This window comes from Diadema antillarum, unplaced genomic scaffold, assembly GCF_040938485.1.
Source record: "Diadema antillarum isolate AM-2024a unplaced genomic scaffold, OU_Dant_1.0 scf00000021, whole genome shotgun sequence".
NCBI classification, from domain to species: domain Eukaryota; kingdom Metazoa; phylum Echinodermata; class Echinoidea; order Diadematoida; family Diadematidae; genus Diadema; species Diadema antillarum.
This window is the reverse complement of record NW_027270910.1, coordinates 589,391-604,063: the sequence shown is the minus strand read 5'-3', so window position 1 is coordinate 604,063 and position 14,673 is coordinate 589,391. Positions and strand designations below refer to the sequence as shown.

Below are 14,673 nucleotides of genomic sequence, written 5' to 3'. Positions count from 1 at the left end.
CGATGCTTAACAACTATTTTCTTATCCGTCGATGTTTTTGAAATTATGCATATCTGTACATGAATATGGCGTCAAGTTAATGACTATAAACTCAGCTGAATTAGATTGAATTAAATTGAATTGAATTGAGTTTATTTCCACATGAAGCATTAAAACAGCAGCATTGGTCATAAGAAAAGAAATACCGAACATACGAATATGATAATAGTGGAGGAATCACAGAAAGCACACAATAGGCAATGAAATTCAAATTAAAACATACAAAATATGAAGAGTACGGTAAAAGGAAAAGAAGGAAATCTCTAATATCAATTTCATAGATTAAACTAAGTTTCAATTTCATCAAACAATTGTTTTTTTTATAAAGTCTCTTCAATTGATTTAAAGACTTACTACACATTATTCCAAAGTAATTATAATAATAGAAGATTGTAACATTTTAATACATTTTTTGTATTGCAATTATGAAATGAAGAATTCCAAGCATGTACTCATTAAATCAGGCAAACAATTATTGTTACGTAATCTAATCTAGAGAAAGTAAGACCACTTGCAAATATTTTACATTATACACATGTGTATTATATATTATGCTTATACATCTGGGAAAGGCTTCTTCTCACCCAACACGTAATCTTTGAAATTGTGTGTGTGTGTGTGTGGGCAAGTTGCTTTTTCCAGTGTCTAATTAGGTTGATAATTTCACTTTCTTTGTTAGTTTGTTTCTGTCTCTGTTCTTAGCTTTAATTACCTTTTTGATAGAAAAGAGTATTCTATAAGAACTTTATCATTTGATTTATAGTTTTGTGGCTAAATACTGTTATGTCTTTTCTTTCTACACCCTATGATTATATCTTTGATCATACCACTGTCGTAATCGCATGCACTTAATACTCTTAGTTTGCACAAACATGAGAAATTTGTTTTCTTTCATTTTGATCACCTTTCTAACAATCGGAAACGAGAATGGACTACGATTTTAGCACTGATATCAAAATGTTAGAAAACGGGTAATCAAAATAATGATTAATGTCTGAGGCTGTTCAGATCTGCATCATTATGTTGTATGAGATGTAAGAAGTATGTAACACAATATGTGACACGGACATTCATCGATCGCTATATTTGGACAAGTTTGAATTTTAATACATGTATTGTTGTTTTTGCTGATCCCCAACTGATCCGATATAATTTTGTATATTGTAACATATGAATATTTACCGATTGTGGAACTATTACCTTAGCACTGATATTAAAGTGACAGAAAAACGGATAATCAAAAGAAGATGTCTTAAGCTGTTCAGTTCTGTATCATGATGCTATATGAGATAAGAATATCTGGATGTTATCTTATGAACGTATGAAACACAATATGTGACACGGACATTCATGATCGCTAGTTGGACAAGTTTGAATTCTAAACAGGATATTGATTTTTAATGCTCTTCAGTTGATCCGATATAGAAGAGCTGCCAAGTCTCCCTGATTCTGCAGGAGTCTCCATGAAAATGTCAAAATCTGCTCATGTCTAAATAAGAGAAAATTAAAATCTCCCTGATTTTGGAATTATTTCCGCCCATTGAAATGCATACATCACACAGATATCTCCCTGATTTGGATGTGGGAATGTTGGCAGATCTGATTTAGTGACACATAAATTCACCGATTGTGAAACTCTGCAGCAAGATGTACTTCGATATGATTCCTGCAAAGGAAATGACAAAACAAAGTAATGCAGCAATGTCGTTTGAAAATAACACTTTTAACTTTAAAAAAAAATCTAAAGCGCTTTGGACAGGTTAGCCTGTGGATCTGTTCAAAATATCAGCGAGGTCAACTTAAACGAGCTTTTTTTTTTTACACATTCTGTTGTAATTATTTATTTTGACTGTAGATACCTGATTATTTTCGAAAAGTAGTGATAACGATGTGAAAAACAACAGGTAAAGACACGTAGGACGAGTGATACGCTAAAAAAGCCAATACGCCTGGGGTCTGAAAAACACTACGGTTCATCAAATCTGGGAGTAATTGTTCTGAGAAGAATCACCCGTGAACAATTTGTACAATACCCTAAAGGCACAGTTTATCATGGGAAGCAGTGATTCTAAAAAAATGTTCAAGTTATCACATTTGATGCATAATTAGCCTATGTGTAGGTCAGTTGTATCACAAAACATCATACCATATAAAAATTTCGCAATAAAACCTAGAATATTAGGAGATATTACCATTTTTCTCACTAAACCATAACTGTAGACGGTTTTGTCTAGAAACACGTTTATTCAAACAATGTATTGTTCACGTTGTGTACAATAGCAATGCTTAAAGGGATAGTACAGTATTGGTGGAGATGAGAATTGGGTTTTTAACTTTTTGCGAGATACCAAGAAAACACTTACGAAATAGTACAGAGCACACCATTTTAAGAGGAATTCAAAGTTTATTTGATGAAAATCGGGTTTGGAATGACTGAAACATCCAAAAACAAAGTAAAACAAAGCGATTGTAATAAAGTGTGGGTCCCACACTTTACTAGAATCGCTCTGTTTTGGATATCTCAGCCATTTCAAAACCAATTTCCATCAAATAAATGTTGAATTCCTCATGGAATTACATGCTCTTTCATATTTCATAAAAGGTTTCTCATTATCTCACCAAAAAATGTTAGAAACCTGAAATTAGGTCTCAACCAAAACTATATGATCCCTTTAACTTTGATTATCCTGATTACAATTTTGGTTGTTTCTTTCCCTAACCCATATTTTAGAACTATTTTGAAGCACTAAAGCCGGGTTTTTGTTTCATCTGCAAATGGTAAATAGTGCCTTTAAGCGACGTGATGCATATAAGTGTAAGAAGGAAAAAACCTCTTTACTACGCTATGTGTAAAAGGAAAACAAAATAGCACCTTGAAATAAATTCGCACAATTTCATGTGCGCACTCGATTGTCGTACGTGATTTTGTTCCACTGGCTTATGATATTACCGAAGTTATCAGAGACGTTAGTGAGGTATATGTAATGTATCTCGTTGTGGGTAATGTGAAAGATAATTAACATGAATGAGCCAGGTGTGATGTAGATTTGAATAAAATTTTTTAATGCAATTTACACAAAGAAATGTTACCATAATTTCTAAAAAAAGATGACTGCAATCATCACTTTAATTGCGTACCCCCCATAACTATATTCAGTTCTCGTTTCTTATATAGTTGGCTGATCGACTGACTTAATTGATGGCAATGTATGATTGATTGGCTGAAAAGGGAATGTACTGCCCACAAGTGTATATACAGTACAAGTCACGTGACAGTAGTGCATCAGTATATGTTCATAAAAGTATCACGTAGTGAATCAGTTTAGAAGTCCTAATTTCCCAATTCCTAATGTAGATGTTAGGAAAGAGTCCGAAAACGTACATACATAACTGAGGGTTTCCTTTTCAAATCTATCTGGGAAATAGTTCAATAAGGTGTATCAATCTTTCTTGTCATGGCCGGAATCTCCCTTTACATTCTTCGTAAACTAAAAAAAAAAAAATAAGATAAAATTAAAAAAAAATAACACTGGGAAATAACCCACACAAAACCATATAATCACAAGATTCGAATTTGAGTCGCAAAAAGTATACCTCGTATAGAACGCGCATCGTCAGAGAAAAAACATATCGGTTACTTTTAGGCCATCATTGCTGTTTGACAGTTAAAACGGTCTTTATAATGAATGAATACATCTATGCAGGTGTATCTATATATCTGTCTATGTATAGATCTACACGTATATAATATGATATTGCATACACACCTACAGAAAGCAACTAACCACTTCGTCTTTGGATAAAAAGTCAAATATGGGGTGTTGTATTGGAAACTTTGAACATAGTTTGGAAGAAAATTTAATTCCGAACATTTTAACACTTTATTTATTAAAATCGAATAAATAATGTGAGCACAATGTTGATTCATATGCAAATACCCCCAAAATAAAAGTTGCAACAATATCTATAAGCTGATTTACAAATAACTCACGTGCTAATTGGTACAAGTTAATGACCTTTCTTTTTGTTCTCGGTGTGGGTCAGGCATTTCATTCGCTTTCAAAGCGACATTTGTACCAACGTTCAATGAACTAATTGTAAATTGGCTTTTAGTGCTCGCTGCAACTTTTATTCTTGGGGTATTTGTATATGAAACGCCATTCTTTATTCGATATAATAGCCCACACACACAGACATAAACACATACACTGATTTATATCGTTTGTCAAAGAGGGGTGACAATAAGACATGATCGCACTCTGTATGGTCTAACTGATATGAGAATAACGCTTCATTGACCCCGCCTGTGGCCTTTGACCTTGTGGTGACCTTCAGCTCCCCAAGGGACATTTACCAGCCAAGTTTGGTCACAAACGGACATATGGATCAAAAGTTATGAGCCATAATCGAAACGCGCCGTAAAAACTTAACATTGGGCCCTAAAAGTTCGTTGACCCCTGTCTGTGACCTTTGACCTTGTGATGACCTTCAAATCCCCAAGGGAAATCTCCATCCAAGTCTGGTCACAAACAGACATATGGATCAAAAGTTTTGAGCCATAATCGAAACGCGCCGTAAACTTAACATTGTTCATTGACCTCTTACCTGTGACCTTTGACCTTGAGGTGACTTTCATGTTTGATAAAGTGTGTAACTTTGTATAACCACTCTTCCCTCCAAGTTTGGTTGAAATTACAGTGGTCAGTAGAGAGTTATTTAAATTTTGTAGCGTTACAGACGACGGACGGACAGACGCTGCAGGCGATCCCTTAGTCTCCCCGCACCTCCGGTGGGCTCGACAAAAATACTAGTATGTTTGGTAAAGTGTGTAACTTTGTATGTAAAAGAAGCACTTAAAAATTACGTTCATGGTTATAAGCATACATGAATACATATCGCATACTAAATGAATGCCATATCTTCTCTCAAAATGTATAAATTAGTGTTACTGAAACATAAATAAATCATGCAGACCTAAGTATCCAGGCAGTGACGTACCAGATCAAATACAGGTATATGTATATATATATATATATATATATATATATATATATATATGTTGATAAGGTAGTCCACGTGTTGGCAAGATAAAAATATAAGTAACAAAGCTGCAACAAAGTTCATGCTGTATTCACCAACGGTTTATTTCTTCACACACATTTTCGAGCGTCTCGCCGCCCTTTCTCAAGTGTTGATATCAACACTTGAGAAAGGGCGGCGAGACGCTCGAAAATTTGTGTGAAGAAATAAACCGTTGGTGAATACAGCATGAACTTTGTTGCAGCTTTGTTACTTATCTATATATATATATATATATATATATATATATATATATATATATATATAATACATGTATATATATATATATATATATATATATATATATATAATACATGTATCTTACCGATTTGATCAATCCCTTCTCTTTCATTAACATGATTAACTTGGGTTTTGGGTGTGAACTGAAGAATAGTCGTATTATCATGATTATTCATGTTTGACTGTCACGTGGTGTGAAAAGGCACGTGTGCATGGTTGGCGAAAAACATTTACGAAGTGTGAATGTGACATGCCTCTATTCAAGATTTGAGGCATATCATGGAGTCAGGGTCAATGACAACAACGTGTATAGGCAAAATCAGCCTCGGTGTAAAATCTTTCTAAACTTAAGTAACCTTATATATTATACATTTCGAATTATACTCAACATAAAACATATACCTCAATTCAGCGCATTTTATAACAAAAACAAACCAACATACTGTTACTAAATACAATCTAAAAACAAAACTTACTGTGATGGTGCTGAGTGTGGTCTTGTAACGTTGTCTGTGTGAAAGTTATGGTCGGGTGTATCTTATAAATGTGTTTGCGTATATGAGGGGGGGGGGGAGCGTTTCTGTACTGAGGCTCGCTCATTTAATCAATCATAAACTACCAATACTTATATATATATATATATACTGTATACTCGTTCTCATTTAATCAATCATAAACTACCAATACTCATATATATATATATATATATATACTGTATATACGTAGCACGATATACTTTGTGTATGAACATGGACACAAATAAGGAGTGAGGCAAGCTGTGAATACGTGGATGCCCTATCTGTCAGCACATACCTTGTTTACATGACCCGTCTGTATACTGTGGTCGGCGAACGGATTTTATTACATAATAATTTGTTCATCGGAAGATATTTATGTGCTGTTCTGAATAGAATGTATGCCTTTATTTAGCTTACTCACTCTGGCATTGACCATTGTCAGAAAGATTGAAATTATATTTACAACTCATATATCCATCCTTTAGATAGATTTTTTAAACGTATTTTATGTGGCTGAGGAGAGTAAAATGTGTTGCATCTAGTGTATCTAGATCATTATGTACCTATAGTCCCACAATAATGTTTATCCTTTACAGATTTAGGTGAATAGGGAATCTATTAAAAAAAATGGAAGATAAATATTGATGATGGAATCTATACATGAAATGACGGCACTGCAGTACACTGTGCACGTCTAGAATCACCCAGGAACATTTTACAATACCACTATAACAAAATTAGTAACATACTAAATGACTCCATTTCCTATGTTTATTTTATGACTGATCTGTTCGTGTAACATTTCAGTTCTTCCCAGCAGTAACAGTATTAAATTCTATTCATTTTAGATGATAGGAATTGCATAAACAATTCAAAGCGATATCTTATATTTCTTCATTTGTACACCCTTATTGAAAGTGCACCTGTAATCAAATACTAGTATATTAATAAAATATAATACATTCAAAATGATTTCATTTGCAGGTATGATAGTTAAAGTGATAAAAAAATACTGAATAACAACTTTTTGAATAGCGTTTTTTCCGATTTCATATGTTGGTATTGGAAGAAAGAAAGTATTTTCGAATGACTTGTATGCTGGACTTGTTAGAGTTAAAATGCATCATTGAACATAAACGAGAAAAGAAATAGGGCCTACTGATTAGAAAACTGCAGCTACGTAATTATAGCGATAACAAGCGTCAAGATGAAATAAGATTATACACAAATCATTAACTACTTTGCATTAATTTTGTGAATAAGTATGAGATTAAAAGATCTTGACATCATACACTATTCAGGGTTTCTCGAATACCATCTTACCACCTAATTAGCTTCTTGACCTTACAAAATGTTAGAGACCATTTTACTTAGCGATGATTTCCTCTTCTTGTGTTCCTCCAGTACAAGTCCCTTAAAAATCGACTTTGTGGTATATTTCGATTATATCTTTCCAGTCATATAAACTCAATTCAGAACACGTACGACACTCCATATGTTAGTTCAAGTAATGTCGAAATTTTCAACGAGGCCGAAAATTTTTATATTTTAGCGTACCACCTGCTGTGCACAATTCAAAAGATGTTTTTTTTTTAAACATATCTTTAAAACACCAAACTACTATAACAGGAAAATGAAAAATAATACATAAGCGAAAGCCGAAATTAGAATATAAAAAAGATTTATACCGTTGCCTAGCTTTCTGTCATGTCTATATGGAGTAAATTTACGGTGCACTATTTTGCGTTAAGTTATATTGATGACGTCATATCCAACTACTGTATTTCGGAAATATCCTTTACAATTTCTATTACTCAAGTTTTTTTTTAATGAAATACTTATAAATGTAAAAAATCACAAAGCAGGTGGAGAATTGCAGCACAACTGTTCAACATCCTTTCAAATTCGTTATACTTGAATGCAGCAAACACCTTTCGCTTGATTCACTTTGTGATATCCACGTGTAGTTTCCCACAATCACCGCAGAATTCTGTCTTCCCCCTCCCCTCCCCTCCCCCCCCCCCTCCGCATCAGAGGATTTTTTCCATGTGGGGAAGAGCGTCGATAAGAATACGGAGAAGTGCACGAAATAGATGATTAATTTTCACATGTACTTAATAGAATGTGCCGACACCAAGGCACGCTACTAAAGGCCAGAACGCCCGCCTCGGGGTCACACAGAGAAAGAAGAAAACCGAAACACCACTACCAACAACAAACCTCCCTAAAATCAGATAAAAACACAAAACAAAAATTTAACCCGTTCCATACAAGAACCTGGTGGCCTGTGTATTAAGTCAATGGGAATTTCAGAATTCAGTACAGAACGGGCTGAGCGATAACACGTTCCGCGATGCATGGACCTCCCAGGTTAGGGCCGGACAAAGAATGGTTGAAAAGTGGCAGGTTCAGGTTCCGGAAACTACGGGGAAAAACGAGACAATACCAGTCACATTGTTAGGTCCTGTAAAGTATATACAAAACATAAAACTATAGGATCCTAGCAGATTTGCATCTTTTGTCACATTCGACGAGATAATTTCGGTGAAGTAGAAGTTAAAAAGAACATAAGCGCATTGCTAATCGTTTTCATAGTTGATAGACGCCTAAAAGCTATGTAGTCCTACACGCTATTAAACAGGGAGGTGAGACTCACCTCCCTGCTATTAAATGAGGATACAGACGACCTTCTTGAAAAGAAAGGGTTTATCTGAAGTTCTGAGACATAATGTGGATTGATGGCTGATGTAGTTTCCACAATGTTAATTCATGATACTGCTACTGTAATTCAAGGGGCAAAGACTTCTTCATCACACAAACACATATTTCATTAGACACAATGCAGTAATCTAACGAGTTTGTTTACATCAGTTGCTATGTGATAAGAATACCTCACGTCATCTATGCAAATGAGTTGCGCATGCAAATAAGGATAAAGCACAGTCATGGACTCACCCGCTTGGTGAACTTGTCCTCGCACGCTAGTCTGATTCGTTCCGCTACGGCTGGCGAGTCGAGCCGGAAATTCCCCGTCAGCCCTTCCTCTGCTCTTGCTGCCTTGATGGCGTCTTTGATGGCGAAAAACACCGTGGATCCTAGGAAGAGAGGCGGCTCCCCAATGGCCTTGGGTGAGATTTACAATCATAACATCAAACAATATTGTGAAATATGTCTGTATCATTTTCATCCAAACAATAGGTCACAGGGCCGCCGGAGTTCAGGCACTTCATTTAGCTTGATTGTTTGTCTGTGTTCCTTTGCTTTTAAGAAGCACCAATATCAAGAACATTTTTTTGTGATGTGTTTTGGAAGAAATTCCATATGCATTCGGTTTGTATGACATCACAATAACATGATTGTAAGTTCATTTTGTATTTCCAGAAAAGACGATTTCAATCAATCAATTGTCACTTCTCTCTTTTTTACGGTGGCAATTTTGTACAAATTCAGATTTTATTGACTAATGAGGTATTTTTTTATGCTACATTCTCTATATCGAAGGCATAGGCAAAAAGTTTATGTGTTCCTACGTGATAATTTTTGATTAATCCAATGATTCTCGTAATCGAATGATTGTCAGGCTGTTTTTCAGTTCTCGTCTCATTCCCTACCTACCTCTTTTACGTATACGCACGTGTAGATAGTGACGCAATAAAGGAGAAAAGGAAGCGTGCATATAACATAATATTCCGCCATATTTTCAATAATTATTGAGAGAGAACACATTTCAAAAGAGTTTCTTTCAGAATATTGTGGTAAAGTCGCCAAATTCCAGAGTTCCAGCCTTTTCTGTGGTACATTGAATTAATACAGGACTTGCAAAATTACAACCAAAACAAAGCAAGTAACTGCAATGAAAACAGCAAATCAGCATTCAGGGTTTTCGCTTATTGCCAAGTTTATGTGCAAACAGTGTCAGCAATGCTACAGTAAGTTTGCATGCCATGCCCTGAGGGCACCTTTGCAGTTTCCACATGATACTGCCATGTATAGAGATTGAAACATGCAGGCATCAGTCTACTCTCCATGCCAAATGCATATCACATTTTCTTTCCATTAGGCCATCTGAAGCGAAATCGTATCGCAAATTTCACATAATGGCTTTCGGAATTAACAATTTTATGGATTGTCGAGACGAATTGTAAGAAATTCTTTTGAATGACGAGTTTCAGTTTAATCGACGCTTGTTCGAAATGCACATCTTGGGGGCACTTCATGAAGCATTGTTTGCTCTCAGCCAATCAGATGCAAGGATTTCAATAGATTGAAACATTTTTTTTTTCAGAAAAATATCCGACTAAAACGCTTCATGAAATGCCCCTCGAATATTCGGCAAGTTTCAAATTATATTTGCACATTAGAACTTAGAGACCAGTTGAGCTCAAGATTGTAGGCGTTGTAAGTTCGACGTCATGTGCTTACTTTGGAGGAGCAAATATTTGCCGGATTCGGCACGCCCTTGAGGAGTGTCACGTTGAACTCGGCAGGAATACTCCCAAAACCTGGAACCTTGTAATAACCAGGTCCAGTGGTCAGCAGCTTCCCCTGGGGTGTCCAGCGGAGGTCCTCCAGTACGAAGAGACCGTAGCCTTGCATAAAGCCACCTTCAATCTGAGAAAATATGCAAAAATAATTTGCATACTTTTCTGCAACATACAGGCCTGGACAAGGCGTGGAGGCATGCTAAGGAGAATATTTATACTAATATAAATTCTCGAATTAATTCTCGAAGTGGAAGCTGAATGAGAAAAAATTCGAAACACATAAATATATTCATCAAGTTATGTAAGACAGAGGAAATAACAAACAAATTTATATTTCATTACCTGACCGATGTCCACGGCAGGGTTGATGCTCTGTCCGACGTCGAAAACGATGTCGGTCTTCAGCACGCGATGGTCTCCTGTCAGGCAGTCGATCTCCACTTCCGACACACCGGCACCGTAGCAGACGTAGAGCCACATCTTCCCCTTTTGTGTCGTCAGGTCGTATGAAACCTCTGGGGTCCTGGTTAAGGAAAACAATGAGCCTTTGAATCCAATAATATTGCCCCGTTTCTTCTGTTCATCCAAATAAAGGCTCGTAAAACACTATCATTTCAATTATCGTTCACACAATAATGGCATAAGAAGACGACAGAGCAAAACAAAGATAAGACCAATTAAAACAGAAAGGGTTGCCATACGTAGTGAATAACATTATCATTAAAAAAAAACTCCATTCCACAATTAGCAGGGAGGTAGGAGAGTCTCTCTCTACTACCTCACTGGTCAAAGTGACTAGGTATACACATCAGAATGACCTGATTATATCCTGACTGTCATACAAAACGAATCGAGGGTCAGGTTACCTTAATGTCCCCTTGAAAACGGAGACCATACAAATACTATAATGATCATCATGATGACCATTGTGTTCAATATACAGCAATGAATCACCATCCAAGGATAAACAAGATAATCAATACGTCAGTCAAGAGTCATCAATAATCAATAATCAATACAATGACTAGACAAGGAACTTTAGACAAGGAAAATTGCGAAGAAATCTTTGAAGGCTTCCGTGGCGGTAGAACGTTGGGTGGTAGAAGGCTTTACTGGTACACCACGTATTCTTTCTTGGGTATTTATGTGGAACTAAAAAGGGCCTACCCAGTTCCGACGTTTCGACAAGCATGTTCTCTTGAAAACGGCAGGAACATGCTACAATGGAATGAAATAAAGTCTAATATCTATCATAGTCTATTCTTTACTGCTGTAACAGTATACGGTTTTATGTTTATATAACGTTCAGATCAAACATGGTTCCACTCACTTGTAATAGCCAGTCGAAGAAAGACTGACTCTGTTAGTGTAAGCCTCAGCAACCTTTAATGACAAACAAAAGACTTGTAGCAATTGAGGATTATATAGACAATACAGCCTTTGCGTTCTTATCTCTACAGTCATTTACTTAACTACCAAATCTTGAAGAATTTTCCTTTACTATCATTGTCCTCTTGTCATAAATATATTGACATCTTTGGATTTCTTTGGATTTTTTTTTTCTATACTGGAGACACCTTCGATGCTTGAGTGACGGTCACTAAATCTGTACAAAGATCAAACTTACATCAACATTTACGAGAGAAAACATGACCCTTATATCTTCCAATAACAAATTTAGTAAGCGATCAAGAGTGTATTGACAAATCTGCCATTTGAACATAAACAAATATTATATTTGAACACTTAAGGGCTTAATCTATAAAACATCAACAATGAAGGGTAATTACAAATAATCATTAACAGCACCGCACCAGATTGCCAGAGATTCGTATTGATCATTCTCTAGGTCTTGGGATTTGATGGGCTAATGATCCCACCGTTATACAACTGTGAGCATAATGTTTTAGACATTGCTCAAAGCTGTGACCCAGAAGATCGTTTCGTTTTGCATGCAATAATGAAGAACAGACATATACAATGTGAGAGATAGTTATCATGGATATTATACGTCAACAGTAACACCAGAATTGTACTTCAAGTGAGTTTAAACTGAACATATGGAAGCATTTTGCTTGTACGCTTATTGAATATTAGCGGGATTAAAGTCGCGCCCAGACTCAGATTCATATAATACGCTTACCCATTCGTCCCATGTTCCTTTTGGGTTAGAATACACGAAAGGTTCCAACCTCTGCCGAAGAATCTGACAAGCATTCTGTAAGAAAAAAAAAAGAGCGAAATACAAACCTGAAACCAGCTGCCCCATCATCACTGTACCGTCTTTAGACGATGTATAGGCCCATACATTGTCAATATAAGATCAAATATTTAGCTCGCGAAGTACTACTCTATGAATAATGGACTATCCGATTGTTTAACTCGAATGGGTTCGTCTTTCATCCAAGTTAGGAGAGGAATGTTTACGCGTCAATAAGACAGCTTGAGACCCCCATTACACGTTACTATGCTCCGCAGAGCGAAAAAAAAAATCAGACTTGAGTGGCTGAAAGAAAATTATTTTTCTTTTCATTTTGACAAAGTGCATCGACATATTTCGAAATGAATATCACGTAATAGGAGTTGAGTTGAGTTAAGTTTATTAACAACATATTTGTACAACGTACATATACATGTGAATATGATAACATGAAATTGCATCAGGATAAGATACAATAACCTGAAAGTTTTTATGGGAATGCAATAATATTATTTGTAAATTGGGTTCAAGAATGTAGCCACTTGGAAGCGCTGAAATGAGTCACGTGTGCCTGCATTAATTTCTCACTAACATACGGCCTGACGTCACAATGTTTACACTAGCAGTGCGCACTCAATCAGTTGTTACAAGTGCGTCGCGCGCTACTATACGCGCTGTCAATCCTGTAAACAACTTCTAGTTCGGGCTGCCGGCCGGCCTTTCTTGTGTGCATAACATGTGTGGCGTACGTATACTCTTATACGTACAGTACTTATATGTGCGGGATTTCCGAGTGCGACGTGCGTAATATGTTTGGGACGAACATCTTCGGACATCTTGACTTTTTATGTAGCTGACTGGTATTGACCAGCAAAGGTACGTGAAAAATGCTGTTAGTTTTCGACCCATTTTATAAAACAAATGATGCACAGGATTAGTTCGTGGCGTCTCTCGAGTATTTACAATGTAGTGCAACATGCACTCGGCTTCGCCTCGTGCATGTTTCACAATTGTAAATACCCTCGAGTGCGCTACATCTCCACTAACGCACTCTATCCTGTGCATCATTTGTATAGCAAGATACGTACAGCTATGCATGCGTACATTTGACATACTTATTCTATTTATCTTACATAAGAATACATGTGGTGTAATTTATTTAATTTCATTATGATATTATATTTATCACTGAAAAGGCAAAAAGAATGAATAGGTATGTAATATAGACATACAGCGTGTATATGCCTAGACAAATGTTCTGAACAAAAAACAAACAAACAGAAGATGATGTTGATAAAGGGGGAACCAAAAGTTAGCACAAGTGCTAATCGAGAATGGTTCTCCCATTATAGCTACATTTAAAATGCTCATTGCAAGGTCTGCCCTTCTAAAGTAACTATACTATAAAAGTACATTAAACTAAACATTTAATTTTTTTTTCATCACTAAACATTATTGAACAAGTGATTTTTTTAGATTTCTTCGAAATGAAGATCTTGTTCTTTCCTCTTGAATATTTTGGGGCAAACTATTCCAGAACTTTGACCCGATTAAAGATATAGAAAATGTACCATGTGTCATTTTACATTTCGGGAGTCTAAGCATGAAATAATCTTTGCCTCTAGTCCTGTATGCATGATTCATTGGCTCATAATATTGAGTTAAAGAATGTGGTAAATGTCCCTTGTGTGCATTATGATGATTATGATGATGATGATGAGATAAACGGTATCAACCAGGGATGGGATTTTCGGCAGATGTAAGAAAGATGTCCCGCTGTCTTCGTACTTTCTCCACTTTATAGTTTCACTTGGGACATCATCATATACGACAAAACACCTCAACCTGTCAAGGTGTATATCACCGCACAGGTGTCGGTTATTCCAATTGAATGTGTGTGTATTAGCGGTTTCCCTTTATTACTTTATTTGATTGTTTGTCAACTTGTATAATATATGTTTGTTACATTCTGCATTTCTGTATATATTTATATGCTGTTACATGATTATCCACATATCAGGGCAATTGCCCCCTCCCCCCGTCCCCCGACAATAACCCCCGACTAAATACTGGTTAGTGAAAAGGTTAGAGTAAAGAGTATGGTTAGGGTCAA

At 36.0% G+C, this 14,673-nt stretch overlaps 1 protein-coding gene across 1 annotated transcript in view; it reads right to left on the bottom strand.

Annotated features, from left to right (window-relative positions):
• Positions 1–8,163: 8,163 nt before the first annotated feature.
• The window catches only part of LOC139730113 (xanthine dehydrogenase/oxidase-like), a 35,462-nt gene continuing 28,952 nt past the window's right edge, over positions 8,164–14,673 (bottom strand). The window contains exons 27-32 of the mRNA XM_071641020.1: positions 12,504–12,578; positions 11,691–11,743; positions 10,703–10,883; positions 10,299–10,487; positions 8,832–8,999; positions 8,164–8,298 (exon numbers count right to left, since the gene is read on the bottom strand). Of these exons, the coding sequence (XP_071497121.1) occupies positions 8,248–8,298; positions 8,832–8,999; positions 10,299–10,487; positions 10,703–10,883; positions 11,691–11,743; positions 12,504–12,578 (717 nt within the window). The 3' untranslated portion in view covers positions 8,164–8,247. The remainder of the gene's footprint in view (positions 8,299–8,831; positions 9,000–10,298; positions 10,488–10,702; positions 10,884–11,690; positions 11,744–12,503; positions 12,579–14,673) is intronic.